Source organism: Lichtheimia ornata (assembly GCF_029851405.1).
Source record: "Lichtheimia ornata isolate CBS 291.66 chromosome Unknown scaffold00054, whole genome shotgun sequence".
In the NCBI taxonomy this organism is placed as follows: domain Eukaryota; kingdom Fungi; phylum Mucoromycota; class Mucoromycetes; order Mucorales; family Lichtheimiaceae; genus Lichtheimia; species Lichtheimia ornata.
This window is the reverse complement of record NW_026695374.1, coordinates 134,460-161,656: the sequence shown is the minus strand read 5'-3', so window position 1 is coordinate 161,656 and position 27,197 is coordinate 134,460. Positions and strand designations below refer to the sequence as shown.

General features: G+C 43.7%; 9 protein-coding genes across 9 annotated transcripts; 6 read left to right on the top strand and 3 right to left on the bottom strand.

Moving 5' to 3' along the window:
• Positions 1 to 295: 295 nt before the first annotated feature.
• O0I10_009384 (uncharacterized protein) lies at positions 296 to 6,598 on the top strand (the record flags this gene model as incomplete). The annotated part of the gene is made up of 4 exons (XM_058489376.1): positions 296 to 336; positions 398 to 3,528; positions 3,591 to 5,277; positions 5,335 to 6,598. The coding sequence occupies 4 exons, from the start codon at positions 296 to 298 to the stop codon at positions 6,596 to 6,598; spliced, it is 6,123 nt and encodes a 2,040-aa protein (XP_058339901.1).
• A 183-nt stretch (positions 6,599 to 6,781) lies between these two features.
• O0I10_009383 (uncharacterized protein) lies at positions 6,782 to 7,806 on the bottom strand (the record flags this gene model as incomplete). Its single annotated transcript, XM_058489375.1, has 3 exons — positions 6,782 to 7,323; positions 7,396 to 7,621; positions 7,690 to 7,806. The coding sequence occupies 3 exons, from the start codon at positions 7,804 to 7,806 to the stop codon at positions 6,782 to 6,784; spliced, it is 885 nt and encodes a 294-aa protein (XP_058339900.1).
• Positions 7,807 to 8,294: 488 nt separating this feature from the next.
• On the top strand, positions 8,295 to 10,505 carry O0I10_009382 (uncharacterized protein; the record flags this gene model as incomplete). Its single annotated transcript, XM_058489374.1, has 10 exons — positions 8,295 to 8,493; positions 8,553 to 8,615; positions 8,709 to 8,759; positions 8,830 to 8,929; positions 9,010 to 9,062; positions 9,130 to 9,612; positions 9,669 to 9,920; positions 9,978 to 10,173; positions 10,240 to 10,264; positions 10,329 to 10,505. The coding sequence occupies 10 exons, from the start codon at positions 8,295 to 8,297 to the stop codon at positions 10,503 to 10,505; spliced, it is 1,599 nt and encodes a 532-aa protein (XP_058339899.1).
• Positions 10,506 to 12,370: 1,865 nt separating this feature from the next.
• On the top strand, positions 12,371 to 14,093 carry O0I10_009381 (uncharacterized protein; the record flags this gene model as incomplete). The annotated part of the gene is made up of 3 exons (XM_058489373.1): positions 12,371 to 12,815; positions 12,884 to 13,635; positions 13,701 to 14,093. The coding sequence occupies 3 exons, from the start codon at positions 12,371 to 12,373 to the stop codon at positions 14,091 to 14,093; spliced, it is 1,590 nt and encodes a 529-aa protein (XP_058339898.1).
• Positions 14,094 to 14,354: 261 nt separating this feature from the next.
• Positions 14,355 to 15,711, top strand: O0I10_009380 (uncharacterized protein; the record flags this gene model as incomplete). The annotated part of the gene is made up of 4 exons (XM_058489372.1): positions 14,355 to 14,469; positions 14,615 to 14,954; positions 15,032 to 15,444; positions 15,518 to 15,711. The coding sequence occupies 4 exons, from the start codon at positions 14,355 to 14,357 to the stop codon at positions 15,709 to 15,711; spliced, it is 1,062 nt and encodes a 353-aa protein (XP_058339897.1).
• Positions 15,712 to 22,104: 6,393 nt separating this feature from the next.
• Positions 22,105 to 22,376, bottom strand: O0I10_009379 (uncharacterized protein; the record flags this gene model as incomplete). Its single annotated transcript, XM_058489371.1, has 2 exons — positions 22,105 to 22,118; positions 22,184 to 22,376. The coding sequence occupies 2 exons, from the start codon at positions 22,374 to 22,376 to the stop codon at positions 22,105 to 22,107; spliced, it is 207 nt and encodes a 68-aa protein (XP_058339896.1).
• A 1,447-nt stretch (positions 22,377 to 23,823) lies between these two features.
• On the top strand, positions 23,824 to 24,392 carry O0I10_009378 (uncharacterized protein; the record flags this gene model as incomplete). Its single annotated transcript, XM_058489370.1, has 3 exons — positions 23,824 to 23,975; positions 24,037 to 24,190; positions 24,255 to 24,392. The coding sequence occupies 3 exons, from the start codon at positions 23,824 to 23,826 to the stop codon at positions 24,390 to 24,392; spliced, it is 444 nt and encodes a 147-aa protein (XP_058339895.1).
• A 197-nt stretch (positions 24,393 to 24,589) lies between these two features.
• On the bottom strand, positions 24,590 to 25,709 carry O0I10_009377 (uncharacterized protein; the record flags this gene model as incomplete). The annotated part of the gene is made up of 3 exons (XM_058489369.1): positions 24,590 to 25,444; positions 25,511 to 25,633; positions 25,695 to 25,709. 3 exons carry the CDS (start codon positions 25,707 to 25,709, stop codon positions 24,590 to 24,592), a joined length of 993 nt encoding a protein of 330 aa, XP_058339894.1.
• A 663-nt stretch (positions 25,710 to 26,372) lies between these two features.
• Positions 26,373 to 27,041, top strand: O0I10_009376 (uncharacterized protein; the record flags this gene model as incomplete). The annotated part of the gene is made up of 1 exon (XM_058489368.1): positions 26,373 to 27,041. One exon carries the CDS (start codon positions 26,373 to 26,375, stop codon positions 27,039 to 27,041), a length of 669 nt encoding a protein of 222 aa, XP_058339893.1.
• Positions 27,042 to 27,197: the final 156 nt, after the last annotated feature.

Genomic DNA, 27,197 nt, shown 5'->3' with positions numbered 1-27,197 from the left:
GGGGATGATTAAATCAGGTTCATTGTTAATAGGCAAGTCATTGTTGGCCCACATGTTGGATGCTGTAAGACTTCAAGTATGACAAAGAGGTATAACATGACCTATTTAGTATATCTACAAGATGCTGGATAGGAAGGCTTTATGCTTACGGCAAGTGTAAAGGGAGAGATGGTTTCCAAAGTACACGTGACCTAGGCCTGTCACGCGGAGATTCAAAGCGATTGGGTGCTGCGCGATGAGAAAGAAAACAAGGCGTCATGCGCGACTGTATATCTATCAAGGCACTTCTTGCACAATGACACCGCAATCGAATCAGCTCGATGAGCGATTCGCTGGGTAAGTATAGTGGATACCATGGGACTCGTGTTTATTGAAGAAACTCATGTCTATTCTCTAGCACTTTTCAAAAGCTCTTTGACACGATTGAACGCGGTGGTGATCAGTGCTCGATCGATCGACTGCAAACTTTGCTCGAAGAGAAGACACCCAATTTATCGTCAGCATTGGCAACGTTTGGCGAGCCTTCAGCACAATCCAGAAGCAAATTGACGAGTGGAACGAGCATTACGGTGGATGGCAAAAGCTTGAAATTGTCACAGGCAGAAAAAGACCTTGTTGTCAGACTTGCTGATTTCCTCCATGCCAATGAGCTTGCGTGCGCTTCACTTTGGTCGACCTTTCAACAAGAGAGGAAAATCAAGCCATACGACGGCATGAAACAAGATGACGATCTCGTTTGGCGAATCACAGAGTTTTACTACCAAGATCGTATTGCCCTTTTGGGGTGTATTGCTTCGCTTATCCGTATCTCTTTTGATGACGACCAGCCATACGCCGCTATTGCACGAGACGCTGTCAACCGTATTGTGAAGGACGACTTTAGCGACCGACTATTGACACAGCTCAAATCACTTGCACGCAAAACAGTACCATCAGAGTTTGATACAAAGGAAAGGACGTTGCTATGGGCAAATCAGAATCTCAGGGAACAACGTGGATTGCTGGAGATTCTTTTCCTTGTGCATTTGAATGATTGTACACCTCAACGTATATTCGCACTCTTTCAAGAATTCGAGGCATCGAGTTTCGGGCAGCAACAAGCATTTGGATTCGTGTTGGATAAGGAAGGTGAACATTTACGTGATCAAGTCTCATACTTGAGCCTTTTGGTATCGGTGGAGGTGCTATGCTTGAATCAACTACGCATGGGTGGTGATATCTCTCTCGCTGAATCTCCTGAAGTCATTGAAAAGATCGGCCAATTGATGATGTTCCTTGGTGATCGTGATGAACATGCCGTTCCTTTGTTAGCATGGTCGTGCTTCCTCGCCTTTATCGATGATTTAACAGCTGATCATTGTCCACCTCGATATGCAAAAGTACGACAATTGATTGAAGGCACATTGGAACCCTCTCCAGAATATCTTCTCGACGATCGACCCTCCACACGTAGTATCAGCGCACCAAGGGAACCTTCCATTCAACCAGCTGCGGGTCTTTGGAGAGTATTGGCGGGTCGTGCTATCAAACTTGGTGTGTTTGATCATTTGGTGGATATGCTTGACGATGCTATTTGTGATGAGGATGAAGTCAACAGTGCTGGTTATCGTGGCATCATCAAAGGTTTACTCAGCACATTCCTCACCATCACCAAGCCCTATTTCCTTCCACACGACAGCTATACGAGTCTTGTAAAGTGCACGTGTAAGCTATTCGACAATCAGGCTGAACTTTGCTCGGAATATTGGACACAAGACGCTGGCAATGACGACATTGCCTCTTTGCTCAGCACTGCACAAAGCCGTTTCCCTGTGTACTTTATGGATTTTACCCGTTTACTTTCATCCATGGCAGGGCAAAAGTCTTCCGCTTCAGCATCTGATCATCCAGCTACAAGAGTATTCGAGTACATCAAGACTTTGCCATCACTCACCATCATGCTCAAGGATGATGTCCATCTCAACGTACGCGTGGATAATGATATTGTCGTTGCATACAACTCTCAGCCTATCAACATTGTCCAAGATGCTGGTGTTGCCAAGGGATTTTCATTGCCATCTGGTTTGCAGGGTACTTTGATTTCACAGTCGGATGAGAAACGTGTGGTTCAATGGCGTATCGATTGTCCCGGTTGGCAATTGTTGATTGGTGTACTTGCCGCCTTTTTACAGCAGAATCCACAATCTCCCGGTGATATTGAACATGGCGATGATCTTGCAGGAAAGAACATTGAGGTGGTCAACAGCATTCTCGAATTGATCAACAAGCTCTTGCACAACAATCCATCCCTTGGTCCACAATTGGTGAATCATATCGAACAAGTGTGTCGAGCCAAGCCTGGTCAACCTGGTCAACCACCCATCTTGGTAGCACTCTTATGCGAGATTCTTTCACGAGGATGTTCAATTCGACCTTGGCCTATCATGACGATCACCTATGCTTTGCGATGTATCACCAGCCTCTTACCATTTTATCGCAATGAGATTTGGTCTTATTTGGAAACAGCACCCATCCTTCCTCGACCCAATGCCAGCTATCATTATGCACCTCAATTCTCAACCACCGTTTCCACTGATCCCGCTTGTCAAATCCAACACATTGTCAACAAGATGGAATGCACGACAGGTCGTTATTCATTGCTATTAGCGTTCTTGGATCTCGTATCAGCTTTAATCAAGGATGTCCAGGCAACTTGGTGGAAGGATGATGAACATACGACAACAAGCAAACAATGCAAGACAGCGACATTGTTCCTTTGTTTGAGATATATGATGCTTGATGTGTTCCCATCTTATGCTGGTTGGCGTTACAAGTATCTTTCACAGCGATTCTTGATTGGCATCAAGGTGCTCAACACATTCATTGAGATCGTGCAGTATTTCAAAGACACCAATAGCAGCAATGGTCTTTCATTGGAACGTCTCCGACAAGGCATCATCAACAACTTTTTATACGATGGTGGTATTTATCACGTTGCACCTTTACTTGACACGGTGTGCCATGGAGCAAAACAAGCTGACAAGTTATATCACGCGGGTCGTCCCAAGGAAGCTGAACGTGCTCAAAAGTTGACCGAGTTGACAATGGTGTTTATCAAGTTATTGTTGCGCCAAAGATTGGAGGTTGTGCAGAGTGGAAAGGCATCCCATGAAAGCACGTTGGAACGTCTCATGCTCGAACGCACTACGGGTGATGCCACTGGTCCCGACTTTTTGTTACGGCTCACCAAGCATATTTATTATCAACACAACACGGTGCTCGCTATCCTCGCCACTGATATCGTCACTTTGCTTTGCCGCAATATCTCTGCTTGGCAAGTACCTCCCAATATTGTACGCCATTTGGGCGACAAGGATCAAGCACAAGAAATCATTCGCACGTATTTGAGCATTGCACAAGATCAATTCCAACAAGAACGACTATTGGCATCGATTTGGCAGATGATTACGCTCTTGATGGAAACACAACCAAGCTTAGCCATCTTGTTCTTGGAATGTGGAGAATATATTATGCCAAGTCCAAAGTCAGGTAAGAGTTTTTTTATACATTCACATCATCCCCTATTTGAATCTAACATGGTTGAATTATAGCTGTCAAATTGCTGGAGGAACAAAAGAAGCAACAACAGCAGAGTACAGGTGCAGCAGCAGCAACACCCGCAACAGAATCAGCCATTCGTGCAGCTGTCGATTTATTGGGTCACTGGGAGATGCTATCAATGGAGAAGCCCACTGTATTATCCAATGTGCTTCGTTTCTTGGCGACCTTTTGGCAAACGGCTTTTGATCATTACATGTTGGTTCAACGTACACGTAGCGACAGCGCATTGTGGGATGCACTTGGCAAGATCCTTTTGAACCCAAGTCGTATGGAACATCCTGGACGAAGCAATTTGGTGTTTGAAAAGGGACATGATGTTATCGACCAAGAGGAGGAGGGTGATCTTCGCAACGTCACTATTTCCAATGGCAATGAAGCTGTTCGAAGGATATGTTGTCTCAATATCAGCAAGGCCTTTGTGATGCGCATTATGGCTTTTGAGATCCACTTGACAGCAGGCACCAATAAGGGATCCATCACTGACAAGTTACCTGCTGGTCTCAAGAATCAACTCGCCAAGATGAACGACCCCAACAAGCTTCAATTCATGCGTGAGACTTTTGCAAAGAACAGCTTTGATGAAGAACTTGCCAATTCTGTCAAAAAGGATGCCCAAGCCTTCCTTGAGTCTGTTGGTATTCAACGAGCACCTGACAGCTTATTGTACACGGTGGGTGCAGTGGGTTTTGGCGATGATGATGAATCAGGCGAGCCCAAGCAGTATGGTGATTCTTATTTGTACGATTTACGCATTGCCGACGCACGAGTACAACCTTTGATCGATGTCATTTCCAAAGAACACAATGTCGATATTCATGATGAGGATGCCATTGTAACCCCTGCTGTATGGCGAGTACGCAAGGTGACGGATGCAGGACGTCGATTCTTGCTCGATTTGTGTGCAACCAATCACAACTGGTCTTTGGTGGATACCGAGATTGTCATGTTACGATCCTTCAAGGTGTTCATTGAAGCTTGTTCATGTCACGTGAGTGATGTCCTTTGGAATGGCAGCAACAAGTCTAGTGGATTACGTGCAACCAGCTTGTTCGACTTTTTGACGGCATTGACTCGGGACGCATTAGCTGATGAGCGTATGGATGGTGTTAGTTTGACGACCTACAGCGTGCAATTGGAGTTGATACGTGGTTTGACTGAGGATTGGATTCGTGCGAACTGCAACGTGCCTTTGGAACGCAATGTCAAGATGGACTTTGCTGAAAAGTGCTTCAGCCTTTTGGAGACCTATAGTGGATTGCTTCAACGCCAAAACTTTGCTCTCATCAAGAGTGTCAGTGAGCTTGTGCCTGTTGCTTATCATCGACCTGTGCTTGAATCCATTTTGATACCTTTACGCTCTCTACGCAAATCATTTGATCCCATGTCCGATTTCAAGCAACGTAACGCTGAGCGACTCAAGAAATTGCTTTCCAATCTTATCGAGGTGGCATGTGAATGTTTCCAGATGTTGGTGTACAAAACAGCACGTGATACATCCGATGAAGAGTGCGCCAAGGATATGAGTGTGTGCATTGCACTTATCATTGAATTGATCAATCCAAGCTATCCCATCTCTTCAGACCAATGGTTGGCTATTTTCCGCCGATACGATACCATTCCCTCGTTACTCAAGCTTATCTATGGTGGCATTGATTTGATGATTAGCGAGATCAACAAGTATGTTCATGCATTTAGTAATCCTTATTGTGATAATACTCATATTTGATACCGTAGGCAATTTGATGGACACAGCAACCTGAACATTTCGCCTTATGCAGAAGATGGATGCTACCTGCTTCTCGTATTATCAGGAATGCCCGAGACAGCCACGGTGCTTATGGAGAGTGGTCTACTTGAGATGTTCTGCCACAATACCCTCACACCTATTTTGCAACAAGGACAACTCGAGATGTTCCTTCGATTTGGTGATAGCAATCAAAAATACGTGGAGCGAAATCCTTTGCATACAGTATGGTGCCATATGTTATGTGTCCTCAACAACTTGTTGCGTACCTTGAGCAAGAACACGGATCGTGCGCTATCCGATAAGGTGCTTCAAAACGTGGTTTCCTTTTTACAAATCTATGGTCCTCAAGTGGATGCCTGTTTCCGCCTAGCCAATGGGGCTAATGATTCGCTACTCGGCTTGACACCTTCCGAATCGCTTGCATCTTGCCTATTATCAGAAGTGGATCAATTGAGCATGATCATGTTTGAACTTGCCAAGCAACTTGATCGGGTCATGTCGTACACAGCCAACTTGTTTGTGGCATACAAGGATTGTGCATTGACCTTGTTACAACGATATCTCTACTTTTTCACTCATCCTGCACATCTCCAAGCACAGCTGTATCCAATCAACAACACAGAGCGTAAATTGGCAGAAGAGCTCGTCGTCCCATCATCATTATCATCATCAGCCACATCATCCTCATCATCCTCAATACCATCAACTACCGATGTCAAGACCAGTCGATTGATGCAGCAAACTATGCAAAAAGCGGTGCGAATCCAACGCAACATCTTGATCACATTGATTCAATTAACGGATGTGAAGAAGATCATCAAGCGGCCTGATATCGAATGGCCATTTGGCAACACTATTCTGTGTCCTAATCTACGTGTCGCAGTTGGTGAACCACCTTCATTTGGTACCATGATGGAATGTAGCAACGCAGCTCTCAGCCTTATCAAAGAGTTCATTGACAGCAAAGCACCCTCACAAGCCATCAAGGGATTAATCAGTGTTGTGGAAGGAAGCGTGATTTTATTATCATCACAAATTGCATTATGGATCGGTAAACCTGGCATTGACGAGGATGGACGACGAGAGATAGCGGATGACGCATTGGTGGAAGTTGTCATGTTACTCGGCAAGATCTATGTCTCACTCGGCAAACTCGAATTACCAGCAGATTTCAAGGATCAAAAAGAACGAACACAAACACAGGTTGCACAACTGAAACAATTCCTTGCAGATCGTCACTTTAATCTTTAATGCAACTATACAAATCTTTTCTTTTTCTCTCTTTTGCGACATTAAAAAATGATTCAACATAATGTACAATGTGGGAATTGTGTGGGAGAGAATGAGTGTGCAGGTGTAGAATGAGATGAATTAGCGATACTCTAAGAGGGGGAAAGGAGATGTATGTAAAAGTGGTGGGATGAATGATGACGATCAAGGAGTTGTTGTTTTTGACGTGGAGGAGGAAGAGGAAGAGGAAGAAGAGGCGGAAGTTGTGGATAAGAACCATTTGAAATATTCATAAACGCTCCAACTAATAGCAGTACTTGGCATATGCGTCAATACACGTGGACGGAAGCCACGGAAGAAACCTTGGGCACCTTGACGTTCACCAATGATTTTTGCAGCCTCCCATAAACCCGAGCAATGCCGTATCCGAGGATCTGGAGAAGAGCCACGAGTTTGAAGTAGAGTTTTGATGACATCAAGAGGGGTTGTGATAGAAGACGCAACAACGCCTGCGAGTGCGCCTGCTAGCATATGTGATTTTGGATCGTAATTGTTGGCAGGGTTGAGAAGCGATAATGCAAAGTCGTAAGTAGCAAATTGGATAGATTGGAAGGGAATTGACATGGATAACGTCGTAGGAAATGAAATGTAGAATGCTGTCCACCCTTCATTCAAGTACACTTTGCGAGCACATTCACGCACGGTGCGATACGTCGTTTCTCGTAGTTGCATGCGTTGCTTGATCACTATGACACACACACACACACACCAAATTAAACTTTTCCATATCCTCACTTGTATCCTTGCTTTCTCCTTACCATCAAATGGAGTCATCAACGCATCATGAGCAAAGGTAGCACACGCACCAGCAGCTCCCGAAGCCATAAGATCGTGCTTGCCACTAGCAAACTTGGATCGGCAGTATTCAAATGTGGCAAAGTGAAGAGCATGAGCCGGGCCAGCACCAAGGATGACCGAGTAAACACCACGCCAACAGTTTTTGAGTGATACTTGACTTGCTGCTGTAAGAACTTGCACGCGTGTCTATGACGATTGACCTCGGTGTTATTGTTTTGTTTCCTTTGGGTAACGCGATTCCCTATTCTACTTGCCTTGTATGAATCGATCGGATACATTAGACAGTGTTCACCGATACCAGCAAGAGCCCCTGCAATCGCATTCTGGGTCATGGTCGCATTGGACCCGAGGGATTCATATTCCTCTTCCATAAGAGTCGTCAAGTATTGAAAAAGAGAATGGGTGTAAGTGAGACAAATGCTTTTCGGTTTGAAATCCTCGCTTAACAAAAAAAGAACTTGGGGTTCCGATAGGCTAGGCTGGTTGTCATCATTCATTCATTCATCCAAGACCACATGTTCACTCTCTCACACACACACACACTCTTTTATATTAAATGTGATCAGCCTTCATCCAAATCAAGTACATAACATCCTCTCCTACCCTTTGCTATTATGATAAATCTCTTTTTACTGTAACGCATCTTCGAGTGTTCTTACTACTACTATGACGGAGCTGATGGCCGGGATGGATCCAACAACAACTAATAACAGCACATGACAGCAGTGTCACCAAGGTTAGGAAGCCTTGGTAACTATGTATGCAACCTGGGGTCGCACATACAACATTCGCTATTATATTCTTTCTTTGCACCACGCTCCCTTTTTTCACTCTTTCTTTCGCTTCTTTTTCTTCACACATGTCGATCCTCACCACTAGTAGTAGTAACGTGTGGACAGCTGTTGATCGTAATCGTCAGCAAGTAGCAGTTGCTGTTGGAGCTACAACTGCCGTATTTGTTGCTGCCTATGCACTACGAAGTCTCATCGGTAGCAGTAAGCGTGCTGGTCCCGTTCTCAAGGAAATCCCCACACCAAAGCAAAGCTATCCATATGTTGGTAAGCATAAACAACCGTTACCACGAGTAGCTGTGCTAAGTACTACTTTACACAAAAAGGCCACTTACTATCGCTGGGATCGATGCCTGGACACAAATTGACGGAATGGCAAAAGGAGCTAGGTAACCCATAAACCTTATTTCATTTTCATTGTCCTCTTCCATGTGGCGCGCATGCATAACTCATCATGTCATCATCATCATCATCATCAACAGGCCCTATTATCCAAATCAAAATGGGCGTACAACGCTGGATCATTGTCGATGGTATATATACTAAAGGACTATGTACATCGTCATGTTGACTGATTTCTTTGTGGATCACCCGATTACATAGACCCGCAAATCGCACATGAAATCTTTGTCAGTAATGGTGCTATTGGCTCTGGTCGTCCTTTTGGTTCCTATATCTATCAAGTTTACGCTATGGGTGGAAAGTACGTGTCATTGGAAGTGCCAAAGTAGAGGTACACATGAATCGCTCAAACGCATTGGCTGCATCATTTTATGTACATAGAGGCATCGTGTTTGCTAATCCAACAAAGAGTTGGCGGAATACTCGCAAAGCAGGTTCGTTTACATGTACTCCTTTTTCAAGGATCTGCCATGCATTGATGTACTTTTTCTACATACATAGCATTGACGGTTTTGGCTCCCAAGATGGTGGATTCTTTCAACGACATGATTGAGTATGAAGCGGATACACTTTTAGAACGACTTGTATCAGCGAGCAAAGAAGATGGTGGCATCAATCCCTTTAAAACTTTACAACTCGCATCACTCAATGTCATCCTCAGCACATGTTTTGCTCGACGTGCTGATTCAGTGGACGATCCTCTCTTTCGTGACATTGTGCACTATGTTGACGAGCATGTTGGATTTGCAGGATTGGAGAATGACTTGCCATCGTTTTTGCCCATCTTCCACTGGCTCGAGAAATTTGGTTCCCAAGCACGCAACAAGAAACAAAAGAGTGACAGGCTTTTGGAAACTCGCAACCGGCTATTCCGATACCTCGTGCAACAAGCTCGTAAAACGGATCAAAATTGCTTTGTCAAGACATTGGATAACATCAAAGCAGAGCATGAATTGGATGATGATGATATTATGGTGATCATGAGTATGTCATCTACGGGGCTATAAAAAGATTGTATATGCTTATTGTTGTCAAAACAGGTGATCTGGTGATCGCTGGCACAGACACAACATCGGTGACACTTGCATGGTTGTTTGTGATCCTCGTCAATCATCCTCACGTGCAAACCCAAATCCAACAAGAGATTGACACATTCAAGGCACAACATGAAGGTCGTCTACCTTCCTTTTCCGAATACACCCAAATGCCTTATATCATGTCGGTCATGAAGGAAGGCTTACGTTTTAGACCACCCACCAGCTTTGGCATGGCACATGTTATGGAACAAGATCGTAAGTTTCTACATGCAACAACTATATGATTCGCATTCTCACTTTTCATTGTTGTAGTGGTTTGCCGTGATTATCTTATACCCAAGGGAACACCAGTCATTTGCAATATGCATGGCATTCATCTCAACCCAAATGTTTACTCTGAACCGGAAAAGTTCATCCCCGAGCGTTTCATGCAAAACAAATCAACAATGGCAGCATTGAGCAATGGCAAATTGGAGCATCGTGATCAATACAACTTTGGCTGGGGAAGGTACGTAAGCGATATCATACCATCTTGCAATTGTGTATCTCATTTCTCCTGTTTCCATGGCAACAGACGCCTGTGTCCCGGTACATACTTGGTAAGAAAGTAGAGTCCAGCAGAGTAATCTTGGTATTATTTTTCTCATGCCCTTGGGTTTGTAGAGTGAAGTGGAGATGTTTGCGGTGCTCGTGCGCATCTTTGACAAATACAACATCGAAGCAGGATTGGATTCGAATGGAAAACCCCAATGTCCCGATATGGATAAATATGTGAACGCAGGTATTGTTGTGGTACCAGCACCTTACAAGATACGCTTCACGCCACGCAAACAACAATGAAACGCTTTGATAGCATTGAACCCATCCCCTTTACTGTACCATGAATCACTTCCTTAAGCTATATTTCAAATACATCTATTGTCACCATGCAACCCCATAATGTGGTTGTCCATGTCTTCTTTTTTTTTTGTACTTTGGTCGTCAAAACTACTTACCAGCGTAATTGAGCGGGATACCATGAGCATTGATGATAAGCATGTACAGCCTTGTAGACCCCAATTTTCTTAAGCCATGTCTAGCTGTAATAGGCAAAGGCAAACGGTATCCTAGCAACCGATCCATCCACCTTTGTTGACGGCTTGACTTTGAGTCTATGATATTAGCTGCCAGTAAAAGCGGCAATTAGATCCCGTTTCCTTTGTGATACCCACGTCAAATAAGTTATCAAAGAAAGGTTACATTAGCCTTGTGCCTCAGCCCCCATTGTTTCGAGTTCTCATCTTCTACATCCATCACCCATCCATTTACTGCATTTGTACCTTATCATCAAGAATCACTCGGGATAACCGTTTTTAGTAGAGGAGTGCACGTGTAACTGCACAGCAGCCTACGACATCAAACAAACCAGGGGATATAGATTATCAAAGAGAGCAACCTTGCCAATGTGTGACTTTGCGTGATGAGAACAACGATATTCTTGCAGCAATGGTTATCATCACAAAAGGATGAGCTTGGTGAGAGAATACTAGTTGTGCAACTCGTGTGGTCATTTTATTTACATGTATTAGCTTATGAATGACTTGCAGGTGATGGTCCATGCTTGCTATAAATCGAGATCTTCAACTTGTGCGCCACATGAATCAGCGACGTTCAAGCATCATAATCATCAACAATGACCCTCGTTATATAGCAGCTAGTGTATGCCTCTACTTTAGTCAAAAGTCTCGTTGGTCGTTTCGAGTCCTCATAAGAAAGTAGATGGGAAAGAAGAGCGATTGTCTATCCGTAATAAAGAATTTTAGGGGATATGGATGGCGCGATAACTGGTGATAGCTCTGTTTTTGTCATTGTTGTTGGGAATTGTTTGTATGTGAAACAATGAGGAGATCGACCATGATGGCATTTGCAGCACTTGAAAAGGCGCGTCATAAACATGGGACTCTTGTTGCATGCATGACTTGAAACCAAGCAACGGCGTTGATATCAGCGGAAGGGCAATCCGAGAGCGAAAATAAACGCTGTTGTTGCCATCCAAAATACGATACGTGAAAAAAAATCAGTGATGATTGTGGGAGATAACGTACAACACATGCCCACACCCATCATCATCATCATAAAGCAGCACATAGATTAAGCTTCTTATCAGCAGGTGTGTGAATAAAAGAGCGTGTACAACACCACACCTCTCAGCTTTTTCGAAGGCTGTGTGTTGCAACATCACAAGGTATACAAAGCTTTCCAAGTTGGCTCGAGCACAGTATATTTGGTGCGATTCTCACGACGCTTGTGCTGATATGGTGTGCTCAACACAGGAGCACATGTAGTCATTATTATGCTGCTGTTGCTATTACAATGATAAATAGGGGAAGGGGTCGTCTAGATCAGTCGATATCATTTTCATGGATCAAACAAAGGAGAAGGTGCAGCAAGAACAAAGGAGGTTTTAAATGTGTCATGTGAGTTTATGGCCATATTTGCTGGCGTAGCCGTCGCACAATGACAGAGCAAAAGTGGCCCCTTTTAGTTTGGCGTGTTTGTATTTTGCCACCCCGCAAACATCAATGCAATCCTTTGCAACACAATGTGAAACCGAAAGGACATCTATCAATGCTTTGAAACATCGGCTGCACCCTTCTTTTCCGCATCCATCCGCCCTATATTAATACGCTACACAGCGAGTAGCATACCTTAGTGTTCTTTTTTTCATGTATACCCTTTGCAAGCTTTTGTATGTTACGGTGTTTGGCTTGCTGTCAGCAGCACCACCGTACCTGCCACTCTATTATCGCAATGTTTTAGGCTTTTCCTCGGATCAAATTGGATTTGCTATTGCCATTGCACCCTTTGTACAATCCATATCATGCCCAGTGTGGACGTATTTTGTCGACAAGCACCCACGGCTTCATGGCGCGACAATGGCATTCACAAGTTGTCTCGGTGGTATTGCCGTAATGGGTATCATGGGCATAGGCCATTACGTGCAGTCATCAATAACAGCCGATGATGATGATGAAGATACCAACAACAAACGTAGCATCGTCATTGCTACGTGTACGTTTGCACTCGCCTTTGCATTCTTTACGCTGCCAAACACGGCACTTGTCGACAGCGCTGTCATGAAAATTCTTGGTCCAAATAAGATTCTCTATGGTAATAACAGCATCACAACATTGTAAATTGGCTTATCATTTATGGTATTGGTTGTATTTTGGTAATAGGTGAACAGCGACTATGGGGCTCTGTGTCGACTGGATTAACGATTTTGCTTGTTGGCATCCTAATTTCGGCAACTGATAATCTTGATATGCTGTTTTGGGTCTTTGCGGCTTGCACAGTGGGCTTCATGATATGCAGTGCTATTACGGATGTGGAGGAACCCGCTATACCAGCACTAGATGAGGAGCAACAACGGCTTTTGGATGGCAACAACATGCCTCCTATGGTCAATACCAATAGCCGGCACATGCATCCTCTCCATAACCCTGTCACATTATACCAATCGTTATCAAGGCATGATACGGATGATGATGACGATCATCTCAGCTATACAACAGCACTCGAAACGTATCAACAACAACGCCTCCTCAAGCTAACAACGACTACATCAATCGTATCCATGGCTCGTACATTAAGAGAAGAGGCCAATGATGCACTCGAATGTTCCCCCTCATCGTTCAACAACAATAATTTGGGCCTTGCTGTATCCAGAGTGATGTCTGTGGAGCACACGGCTGGTATAATGGCGGATGATTCCGATTCCGTACAAGTGCCTTCCACCAGCACTTTTCGGTCACCACGTGTTTTTGGCTATCTCATTACTACATTGCTCTTTGGCGTCGTCCTTTCGATCATTGTCAACTTTTTGTTCTTGTTTCTCAGCGATAATCTACACATGCCAGCAAGCTGGATCGGCTGGACGGGTCCTTTAGGCGGACTCACAGAGTTACTTGCCTTCTTTTATTCAAAGCAGGTACGTAGGATTACATCTTTTATTATGTTATGCATGCTAACCACCAACAATGATGATGACATCAGATGACTGAGCGCTGGGGTGTAACCAAATTGGTCGTGCTTGCTCATTTGGTGACTATTGTGCGGTGTCTGGGCTACACTTGGCTCGTGCCCGATTCTGTTGTCAGCCATGTTTTGGCACTGGCATTACAAACATTGCATGGTATTGGCTTTGCCATCTTTTGGGGCACCTCTGTCAGCGAAATGGATAGCTTTTTCCCTCCAGAGCAACGTGCTGTAGCTCAAGGTGTGCTTGGCTCATTACATCAAGGACTCGGTACAGCCCTTGGAGCATTGATAGGTGGCTATTTAGACGAGTATCTTGGCACGATTTGGATGTTTCGATGTGCCGCAGCCCTTTGTGGTGTCAGCATCCTTATATTTTGCATTAGCCGATTGCCTCGCTTTGAAAACTAAATAACGTATACCCCACATGGCAAAAACTTAGATGCCCAATGTACACATACAACACCATCCCTTCCCCTTTCTACTTGATGTTGAAAGAAAAAAAGGCTTGTGTCACGCAATATGCAGCTCCTTATTAAGTATTTCGTTCTTTTCAAAGTGCCAGTGGCTCCGCCTTCTCTCTCTCTCTTTTCTTTCCATTCCTTTTTTCATATCATCTCTTTTTAATATCCCTTCCTTTTTTCATATCTCAAATCGTTTTCATACAAAAATATGGGGTGCTGTGCGTCTGTACCAGATACACATGATGCGAGGAACGAGGAAATTGAAAACCAACTGCGTATGGAGAAGCTCAACATGGAAAACCAAGTCAAGCTATTGTTATTAGGTAAAGTTTTTTAACCGAGTTTGGGGTTGTGTTGTTGGCATGGCGATTTGTGGTATCGTAGCAACAGCCAGTGTAAACAATGAACAATGGATTTAGTGTTGTGATTGTAAATAGTGGCCTGACATTTTTTCCCTTTCTTAATTAGGTGCTGGTGAATCGGGCAAGTCGACATTTCTAAAGCAAATGCGACTCATCCACGATGGTGGTTTTTCAGAAGACGAAAGAATAGCGTATCGTGAAATAATCTTTAGCAACACGGTCCAATCTATGCAAGTGATCATAGAAGCCATGAATGGGCTGGGAATTGCTCATCACAACCCCGCCTGTGAAGCCGCCATTCAGCTTGTGTTGCGACAACCATCCGAGATGTCCGATAGGATGCCAGCCGATCTTGTTGATGCTATCAACATTCTCGTCGCTGATGAGGGTGTACAAGAAGCCATTCGACGTAGTAACGAGTTCCAGCTCAATGATTCTGCATCATAGTGAGTATACACAAAAACCTTCATCTCCCTATGTATTATGTATGTACATTTCATTAACCTGCATATCACAATGAAAGTTACTTTGACTCCATGGATAGGATCGGCGACCCACATTATGTACCCACCGACCAAGATGTGTTACGCTCACGCGTCAAGACCACCGGCATCACTGAGACTACATTCAACATTGGCGAGCTCACGTATCGTATGTTTGACGTGGGTGGTCAAAGATCCGAACGTAAAAAATGGATCCATTGCTTTGAAAACGTCACTGCTGTAATTTTCATGGTTGCTATTTCCGAATACGATCAGCTGCTTATGGAAGACGAATCAGTGAATCGCATGGATGAAGCCCTTACATTGTTTGACTCCATATGCAATTCGCGCTGGTTTGAAAAAACATCCATCCTCCTTTTCCTCAACAAGACCGATCTCTTTCGACAAAAGCTAAAAACGAATCCTCTCAATGAATACTTTAAAGATTACCAAGGTACAGTACTACTCGGGCCCCATCCTATGTTTGTATGTTGTAGTATCACTGATCGACAATTGTATCACCATAGGTAACAGCTACGACGATGCATGTCAATACATCATGGAGCGATTTACTAAGCTCAACACCGCGAGTCCAACATCCGGGAAACAAGTATATCCTCATTTCACATGTGCAACCGATACCAAGCAAATCAAATTTGTCATGACGGCTGTAAACGATATCATCATCCAGGCTAATTTGCGTCGAGATGGCCTGCTTTGATGAAAGAAAACCACCATGATGTATTGCACAGAATGCATTTTCTCATACACTGCACACGCAGAGGCTGGGGTAACCTGCCAAACAACAACATGCACAGCACACCAACCCATCCTTTTTGCTTTTCGATTTATATATGCTTTTTCACTCTTCGCTCTTTTGTCACCAATACCCCATCACATACACATTCTACTACCACTTTTTGAATTCATGTGTGCAGCTGTTGTAATAAGCTTTTTCTACGTTATTGTATCAATATAAAAAAACTGATCGAACAAAAACAGCTCATTTCCTTTTTTGTGACAAGGTTTGTCGATCATTCAGGGCACCGCCCGCGTATATCCTATTGACTCCGACATCGCTGCTGTTTACCATGCTTTGTGTTTCAATGGGCCATTCTCGGTGCCACATGGATTTCCAACTTTACCTTTTGCGTACTTTGGCTGATAGAAAACACGACAAGAGGTGCTACATTCAACACCGTTTTAGTACTGAGCTAGTATAAAGCTGCATCATGATGCTGCTGGGTGTAATTACTAACAAGCCCGTTGCCAGGCAACAACGTAAATTGTTGTTGTGAGAATGATTTGGTAACACATGTAGCAAGAAACAGAACCCTCTTCAATAGTGGATGGTTCATTGATACAACCATTGTATATGTAAGGTACAAGATGGAGCTTTGGCATGTAGGCTTCAGGTATATAGATGCTGTGGATCATTGGGAGCGGTGTTGCTGACCTTGTTTGTAACTCTTTGCGCGCGCTTGAAATGATCCCCCACCATCACCAACGATACACATTGATATTGTTTGCGCCCACATCCTTCCCCACCACTGGGTCACTCATGCCTTTCGCACCTTGTTTTGGATGATATTTGTCAATCAGCTGCTGCTTCATCGGTCTAGTTGAAGTCATCATGATGGATGCCGGCACGTCTCAATTTACATTCACACTCATTATTATGACAAACTAGGTATCTTATCGAAGCATACTGTGTTTATTGTTATGCCAATAGCTACAGCGAAGTATTCTCATCAAGGAGACTATGACTCATGTAACCATCCTCAGCTGCTGCAAAGATACAAGGAAGGTGTGCTATATGGCTGTCCAATCGTACATTGCCATCTTCTACCGGATACCAAAGCATGTAATCCGCGGTCGTCGTGGAGATTGTTGTTTCAGTACTTGGAATGTCGTTTGAGTGATGACAGCTGTAGTAGCGATGAAACAAACATGGTTGCCTTCCTTCCTTCTTCTTGATCCCGTCACTGTGCTCTTGCCGTAAAAGCCCCATTGTATCATCCATAATGCGCACCATTGCACTTCATGAGATACCCACGCAGCTACTTCTTCATCCTTGTTTGAAACTGGATCTTCTCAGAGCCCTTGGTGAACCTCGTGTTGTCATCAGCATCACCGGTCGATTGCCTTTTCGTGTTGGATATTGAATAGTCCATTGAAACCATCTTGCGATCATTGTCATGGATGACATCCAACGTACTAGAACCCATATGTGTGAGATACACCTTGTACACAAACGATCCCTTTTCCTTTTCAACATACTTAAACCCCTTTGATGACCAATAGGACAAGTCGTCATGTAGCTTCATGCAAAAGAAATAATGATATCCTGCTAGTGTCGCGGCCGTTTAATGTGGGGCACAGAAGGTAGTGGCTCATCGTACGTGATGGGTTGCAAGGAACCTCCCTTCACATGATGGGATGCATCATTGCTACGCTCTTGGCCAATGAAAAAGGAACATGGGTCACCGATCGCTGTTTGACACGCTCCACTATCGTTTCTTGTTGCCATTGACGTTGTTGCATTGACGAAGCGCCATCAGTCAAGTCGGGTTGTTGAGTTGGTGGTGTGTGAAACAAGAGAAGCAGCGGCGCTTTCCACAAAATCAATCCAGCTAGTGAACCGTGCACGTTTCACGCATTTCCACTTTCCCTATATAGCATTGATCCAAGGTACAAGAAGTGTCTTTGTTGCATGTTTTTATCATCACCTCTTTAGCCAACACGATATAAAGAAGACAATGACCACTGCAACCCATATATGGGATGTTGGTGTCACGACCTGTTTCAGTCACAGCAACCATCCGCAGCAACCGGCCCCAGCAACGGGTATAAAATAAACGCCTTTTTCCTTCTCTTTTCTTTACCCTTTCTTTCCAACGAGGTTTTGGCGCGTCAAGACCCGGCACCTGATTTGAGGGATTTAGTTGTAGGGGGCTCCAACTACTTCTCTCGGTCTTCAAAAAAGGTACAAGCGGTGTCCCCAGCACTGCACCTTGTCGACCTGGTATTGGTGCCCACAGGTAGAGGTGGGGATGGTTGAGCAGCGACCTTCTCGTGGTCATCCCTGTAAGTACTTGGCTTTGTGCCTCAAGGAAACCAACAGCTGCTTCTTTATAGTATTAGTATTAGTACCATCATAAATAAAACTTGTCTTTTAAATACACATACATACTCTTGCCTCTTCACATGTTCTAAAACGCGTTGCCAAAGTAACACTTGACCGCTCGTTGCTGTGATCTCGGTTGCCAAAGTAACACTTGACTGATCGTTGCTGTGATCTAAAGGAAAGGTGACTTGAACCTCATGTCGATTGTAGTCATGAGCGCGTGGTGCTGTTATAGTAGGGTCTTCTTGGCCGTTGCTATGCTCTGTGCTGGTCTCCCAGCGATTCTCCCTCTCCACACACACAGCTGCATCTCCCCAAAACCTGCATATTTTCAACCAGATGTCCCAACCACCTCATCCTTGTTATCGTCAGAAGCTCAATACACACGCCTTGATGTTAAAAACGTGTCCCATCCAATGTAGAGCTGTTAATAATAGAGCATGTAGATTGACGTTGGAGCTTTCGTTGGCGGCAGTGCCAGGTGATTGGGGGTGTACCACGATGAGCCAATACGCTATATCACATCAATTGATCCTTAATAAAAAGTAAAAAAAAAGTCATTGTATGTACATTGCAGGCTGTTCCTAAATAATGCATAAAGTATCATCCATTGCCCATTCCATTCATGCAAACGTAGCTGTGTTACACAATACGACCCTCTGCATCTTTTGCTCTATTATAGTCATACTAATTTACATTAAACAAAGACCACTTCTCATATAGCATCACCCTTACAGCATATGTAGAACATAAAGGTGCCTGTATCTCCAAACTTTACAATCAAACGTGGGCTCTTTAATAGATCAACGTGCTCGTCGGGGTCAAAGAGATCTTGTGTCAAAGTATGAAGTTCATCGTGGAAGCGTCGATTTTCCATAATCGCTACCAGCTTCAAACTGGATCGGGGGTCGACCTCTTGAAACTTTTTTCGACGACCAAAAATATTTTTTGGACTGTTTGCGACATTGAACGCGAAACTTTCACACAAGGAGCTGTTGGCCAAGCCGAGCGCATTGCTCTAATAAAAACCACACGTTTCATTGTAAAGTTCGGAAATTCTGAGCACCGCTAAGTTCGGAGATACAGGCACCTTTATGTTTGTAAGCGTGATGCTATAGGAAGAGTGGTCTTTGTTCATTGTAAAGTAGGTGGACCCTGACAGAGCAAAAGATGCAGAGGGTCGTGTTGTGTAACACAGCTACGTTTGCATGAATGAAAGGGTCAATGTATAATTACTTTATGGATCATCTAGGAACAGGCATGTATTGCTAGCTAACAGCCACTTTTATCCAATCACCATTGCGAGATCCACTGCATGGGAACGATGCCCCTGCTCCAGACATTCATTTCCATGATTAAAGTAGGTTGATCCGAGCTGATTTGACTGAGCTGTGGTCAAAGAGAGATTACATCACTCTGGACATAAAGCACGCTCGATGTAGCTCAACCGATGTAATCTTGTGTGAGCGTAACTCAACCAAATCAGCTCGGATCAATCTACTTTAATCATGGAAATGAATATCTAGAGCAGGAGAATCGTCCACCTACAATAGAATGCACAAAAGTTGGAAATGCACATAAGTGGCTATTAGCTGCCAATGTATGACAAAAAAGTGAGGGTTGCGTACCTGTCATGCATTGTCCCTGAAGTCCTGACTTTTTAGCTGAGTTACCCAAAGAGGTCCTTCTGCATCTTTGGCTCTCCAAGGTCTAGCTACTTGGCAATGAACAAAGACCACTCTTCATATAGCATCACGCTTACAAACATAAAGGTGCCTGTATCTCCGAACTTTACAATGAAACGTGTGGTTTTTATTAGAGCAATGTGCTCGGCTTGGCCAACAGCTCCTTGTGTGAAAGTTTCGCGTTCAATGTCGCAAACAGCCCAAAAAATATTTTTTTGTCGTCGTCGAAAGAGGTTGAGCCCCGGATCCAGTTTGGCTGGTAGCGACATTGCGAAATCTGGGATTGCCCACGATGAACTTCATACTTTGACACAAGATTCCTTTGACCCCGACGAGCACGTTGATCTATTAAAGAGCCCACGTTTGATTGTAAAATTTGGAGATACAGGCACCTTTATGTTTTACATATGCTGTAAGGGTGATGCTATATGAGAAGTGGTCTTTGTTCATAGCCATGTAGCTAGCCCCTGATAGAGCAAATGATACTGACGGACTTCTTTGTGTAACTCAGCTCATTGGGTGGCTGTGGAAAGGATCAATGCATGATAATACATACTATGACAATAGCTCATAAACTGCCAGCTAACAGCCATTTCCTCCAATTCGTCTTTGTTGCCAAATACGTTGCATGGGAATGATTCTCCTGCTCCAGCCCAACATTTCCATCATTCAACTTTCCTGATCCGAGCTGATTTGGCTGAGCTACGCTTGAACAGCAAACATGAAAATTAATGAATCGCAGACCCTGCGAATGTCTCCGTCTTTCAAACTTTTGGACGCTCCCACACAAAATTTTCAAATGAAGCGTGAGGTTTTTATTAGAAAGAATTGATCAGCATGCTCGAGAGCACCCTGCTGACCAATTTTCAAGTTGGAGGTGGGCAACTTCGGGGCGGTGGGCCGTCCGCTCTTTTGTTCCCATCATCCACCATTTGGATCGCCCCGCATTTTAAATCTTCTTAATGAAGTCTGCGACTTTTAAATGAATGAAGTTGATCAGCATGTCCCAGCGAAGTTTCCGACAAAGTTTCACGTTCGAAAAGGGGAATCCCAAGATAATACATACTACTTCGATAAATCATGTATCTGGGGCTGACCTGCATTTCCGACTTACATAGTAAATCCCATATTGCATCCTCCTATTCAACTTTTTTAAATGAAGTATGAGGTTTTTATCGGAACACCTTTATCAGCATGACCAAGAGCATCTTGTGTGAAAGTTTGTGGTTTGAGATGGGCAATCTCAATATCAAGGTTTGATGTACAGTGTTCATGCATTTATACAAGAGGTGCTTGACCTATTTAATTTCTACTTCTTCCACTCCCAGCTCTTCCCTCTTCCTCCCATTCTCACCTGTTGCCCCATTCAAGTACAACAACCACCTGCAAACGATTGTCCTGCTTCAACCCATCATGTCAATCCTACAACTCTCTTGATCCGATTGCCTTTGGCTGAATGGCAAGTCCATGGCGTGTACACAGCCTTCTTGTCACTCTTCTACAACACACGAGTCTCTTGACAAAACGCGCTCTCTTGCACGCTCATCTGCCACGATCAAACGTAACAGCATTCATTCCAGCAGTTGCTATTAGCGAGGTCTTCACTCCATTGTCTCCATCAACGTTCTTTGCTTGCAGCAGCCTACCTTGCAGCCTTTTTTACGTGGACAGCAGATAGCCATTGTATAGAAGCAGCTTTATTTACGTGTAGTAACTTGCTCAATACACAAGACTTCTTATGGATATGGATATGGATGTGAATATTGGTGTGGTGCATGGGATGGAAGGTATTGGGTATATACAACGCGTAGAAAATGAGTGTATGCGTTGTCAACTTGATCATTATGTTTTCATCCTGAACGATTCTTGCATTCAATTACGCTATTCTACACGCGATTATTATCATGATCCTTTGTGCAACCTGTCAACCATGTACAACCATCATAATCCAACTCCAGGTTTTGACACACCACCACGCCTCGCGAATCACCTCACATTCATCCTTTCACCTTTGCACAATGCATACCCAAAGAATAAAGCTTTCCAGAGATTGCATCTCCCTCATTGGAGCAATCCGCTGTATCACTCTCAATCTATCTCTCGTGAATTGTGTTGGATTAAAGGTTACTATATCGAATACAAAAGTTTGATGTGTAGCGTAAGAGCCTTCATTCATGCAATCGAAGTACTTGGCCAGGTGTTTAATTACAGAGAACATTCCGTTAATGATGCTTGATATTGCTCAGCAATAAGATGACCATATTGGTGTAGTGCCTTTTTGATGACATCCCTAGTAAGCCTCTTACACAATGTGCACTGAAGAAGGAAAGCAGCATTGTCAGTCAAAGTGAATGCACACCTAGTATAGAGTATAACGTTACCTGGGCTATCCTTTTCCATGAAATCAACATAGTCCTTCTTCTCGAAAGCAGACACTGCATCCTTTGGTAATCGAACAATCAGCCCTTTCAGGCCGTATTTGAGCTCTTCAGTCACTTGACCACCCGCCTTACGGACGTCACTCTTGGCTTGGTTGAATTCGGCTGACATGTCAGGGCATTTCTTAAGGACCATGATGTAGGTACAAAATTCTTTGGCTACATTAAAAGGTGGTGAGTATCTACTGTATGCTGAGCCTCTACAACAATGCCACCCATATCTCATCAACAAACATAGGGTTGACGTCGCTCTTGTTACTGCCGCCATGATCAACAATAGAAGCACCAGGGGACTGATACGCATTGATGGTGGTGAGCCACACAAGGAGTGATTGGGGAAAAAGAAGGGAATCAATTACAGCTGAAAAAAAGCAGAAATCTAGTATTTCGCCGAAGATCAACAGCAGCAGCAGGATGATGTTATGCTTATGCAATGATAGGATGCAAAGCTTGAACAGAAAGAGTGATAAAGGACATGGAAAATGACTCGATGTTACGATGAAGCTTATTGTTCTATGGGGCAAAATGGATTCGCTATGATCATTCATATTGTGTAAAAGGGATCGTTTAGCTTCTCTGATATGCCATGCACGTCATTTATCGTCAAATTTCTTCATGAGGCTTCTAGAAGTATCGTCAATGGAGTAAACTTAAAGACTACTCTCTCTCACTCCCTCTAGCGGATAGCATCACTTATTTCTCCTTTATCTCAGTCAGGGCTGCCATACTTAATTTATCTCACAATGCAACCATCTCAAGTTCTGGTCATGATTAATTTCCGGATGCTGTTAATGTGCCAAGTTTGGATACCCAATCTCTTCCCCAAAGCAAGCCCATTAACAACACTGCTACCATCGGATCATTTGCACAGGCTGATTTGATAATAAAAGAATGTAGTCAGATCAATTTATTCGATTGTTGTCAAATAGAGTGGATTCTGCCGCCAGCAAGGAATCGCGTTGAGCGCCATGGTTGTTCATGTAGCCATATCGTTGGTGTGATGATTGGGAGTCGTTGTGCCTTTTTGCCATCAGTGACCAATATTCCACCACAGCGAGTACAAGGGGTTTCCTTTCTTTGGTATTCCTTTCATGGGACAATACAGCCATTTCTTGTGCCACGTCTCGGAGAGATGTCTTTGTATTATGTCGAGAGATAATTCATTGTAAGCTGTCATATGCATTATGCATTGAATACTCCTTACCTTTTTGTGGATCATGGAAACAACAACAGGTTGAAAACGTTACTGCCACTAAGCAAAAACCAGCTTAAAAACAATTCCAAACTTTCCGAGATGTGTATATTATGCCGTGATCTTAACACACCCACACCCACACACCGGACACAACCATCCCACAACGAGCACAAAGAGCAAATGGAAGGGGATAAATGATATCTGGTCAGCTGATTCCCTAACGGATGATTGCATAATCTATCCGATGTTGCCTTTCACTAACGGAACAATAGCCATGGTCATTGTCTGATATCCATTGTAGTAGTATACCATGGCTGCCAAATTTTCTTTAAGCAGCATCTCAGTCAGTCGCCGCTGTACATACTCTCTCCACCTTCATTGTACTTCCATGATCGAGAAACGAGCACCGATCCAAAACGGCTCGATCCGAAAACGCACGCCTCATCGTCCAGCATCGGTGCCAAGCGACATTTACATTTCAAATAAAAGCATACCGGCAGTCGTGATTAAGCGTGTACGGCAACTCATGGTCAATGAACGGTAAGGGCGTCAAAACGTATATAGCTTGGTGTTCCAATCGGTAACTTTATTGTTGCAAAAGTTATCACAAGGTGACGCTACATGGATTGGGTGCTTCTGTTGTACGGACCATTTCAATAGCACAGAGGGTGCAAGGTGCCCTTCATAATCAAGTGGACCTGCGACCTACGACTACTTCAGTGACATTGGTAGATGACATTATTCCCGATGATATGGTAATACATACATAAAAGGAAGCGAGGATGACATGGAAGAATGTTAATAGTTGACTATCGATAGGATAAAGATCTTGATTCCCAAAAACGCATGAGCTCTGCTATTCACATTGATTTAATCGCCAAACCTGGTCTCGAGACGTTACAACAGCGAGTGCCACCCATTGCATCAAAACCTTCGCGCAAACAAAGGACAAAGTAGATACGTAGCACATATACAATCATCATATAAACTTGCATTTCTTTTATCATGCTCCTCGTTAATGACTCTGTTAATCATGGTGATGGGATGATATAAGATTACTTGGATGTCAAAGTTACAAGGATGTATACATGATCAACTTTTATTTAGGAAGGTGTTGTTGGATATAGTGTTATGAATGTACATGGAAGGAAGGTTTAAATGAGACAAACTTTGGTGCGTACGAGACCGCCTCTAAAGTTCTTTGTAGGTTGAGGTGCTTGTTGTAATCGACGAAAAGCTTCATAAATATGCTCTGGTTCCAAAGGTGTTTGCTCTGTACTTGGAAGAGAAAAGAGTCCATCGGGTTGCTGCTGTCCTCCTTGTTTATCGGCTGAAGCAGGTGCGCCACTCACAACAGAGGGTGTATTTTCTTGGGGTCGGTGGTGTTCGTCGTCATCGTCATCATCTGTGCCCCGTTTCCGTTTCCTGGTGATTAAATCACGCTTGATTTGCAATGCTGTTGTTGTCAACTTGGATACCATTTCATACGTGAGAAACCCGAGACTGTCCACGATATCATCATTGGGACGCACATCCACAAATGCATTCATATTGGCCCATTCTCGAAAACGTTTGCCTTTGCGATAGGTGAAAGAGGCCTGTCGACATTCCGAATAATGCACGTATTCCTCGCGTGTCATGACTCGTGTAACACGATCCGCATCTCGAAGCCGTTGAATGGTGTCATTGAAAGCTTCCAATTCATCTTCATCTTCTTCTTCATCATCTGGATTGGATGGCTTGATAATCACGTCTGTAAATTGGTTGACAAGCTCCCAAGGTAGTTTGATGATGCTTCGATGTAATTTGCCCGTATTCGTTTCCTCCACAACATCCTCCACTTGATCATCCCCTGATGCTCCTTTGGCGTTCTTTCGTACATCCTTCCAACTCAAAAAAGATCGTAGTCGATTCACTTTGGCGCGGTCGTGTCGAATAAGGAAGATAAGGTCCTCTGCACTCAAGTACCTGGAATTGCGTCGTGATGCTTGTGCTGCTGCTTGAATCACCTACTCCCCTCCAATCAGCCCACGATCCTTCAACCTCGATAACGACATGCTCTCCCCCTTGCTTACCAATTCAATAACTTGTGATCGTACAATATCTTCAACCAAGAGCGTCGTGTCTTGTAAGGGATCAGCAACCTCGCCAAAGACGAACATCATTTGTTGGATCTCTGACTGGAATCGGTATTTGGTCTAGAGCGTCTCGTTAGCCATTACAGTTGCAGGACGAAGAAGAAAGGGAAAGGATACATACCTTTTTGGTCTCCATAGTATGTGTTGTGTTGTGTGTATATAGGAATAAGGTGTTGTATGTTGTAGGTGTAGCCAAAAACAGTAATAAAGGGACGATGAATGAATGAAAAGAAGACCTGCACCTCTCTCCACTACTCAGGGAGATAATGCCGCCACCCGTATCCAGTGATGATCACATTACATAGTTTGGTCAAGATCATATGGCTGTTGTCATCGCATAAACCAATGAATGGGCCATACAGATGCATTACATAGATACATACATAACCCCATTGTTCAACCTGTCGTTTCAAAAAGAATTAGCCCGCCAATACCTGGGGATCCATACCTCACATGCACCCCCACCCGTTGCCACGTGGTTATATATATATGTGTGTGCGTGTTTGTGTCTGTTGCATCTACTAGTTGAATGATAGATAGAGAGAGCAAGATGATGTGGGATTGAAACATGGATTGTCTATTATAGAGATGCTATCACAAAAGATAGCATGAGTAATAAGAGTATTTGGATTGGATAATTGCCTTATTTTGATGTCGCTTTAGATTCTGAACACCAGATCGCCCATTTGTTATTGTTATTGCCACACATCATCACGCGACCTAACTGGGAAACCTTTTAATTTCCAAGAGATCCCCAAAGACTGGTCCCATCAACTTCTTTTTTTTCCATTATACAATCATGTCAACATCTTGTTTAATACCATTACTCGTTATCATCCCTGCCGCACCATTTCTTGTTTACATTATAGGCTTACTACTGCCTGCAAGTCATATCGTATCAAGGACACGCACATTCTCAATTACGCCCACACGTCTTTGGTCTATCTTGTGTGATGTTGAGAGATATCCACAATGGCGTCGACGTTTGGTCCAAGTCCAGATAAAAGAAACAAAACAGCAAACGCAAGAAACCTACAAGGATGATACTCAACAGCTTGAGGATGGCGCCAACACCACCAACACGACGGTGCAGCAACCTCGGCTCGTCTTTGAGGAGTATACACCACGACGTAAGATTGTGGTAGTGCATGTGGAGCAGGTCCCACATTATAAGCTGCTTCGCATACTCAAGGAGATACCTACCTTTTCTGGCTCATGGACATTTGAACTCGAAGAAACGGCTGCCAACGTAACACAGCTCAGGATTACACAGCAAGGCGTTATCCGTAAACCGATGCTTAGAGTCATCCATATGCTGATACTTGGATTCCATCGCCGTATTGACGTATTCCTCAACGATCTTGAAAACTATATCGCACACCATACGACACCATCCGAATGGGGTACTACAGCCAACGGCCATGTAAAACCCTCTCAAAGTGAGTGTCACACCACCTTCTTTTATTAGTGAAGAATGAAGGAGAGCTTACAACTCACCATCAAAGGTCTAGGGGCGTCATCGATGAGGAAATGAGCCTATCGTTTGGTTATTTTGCTACGTTATATATGTTTGAATAGTAAAAAAAGTATTTTTATTCGAGATGGGATGTGCTCTGAATGCCAT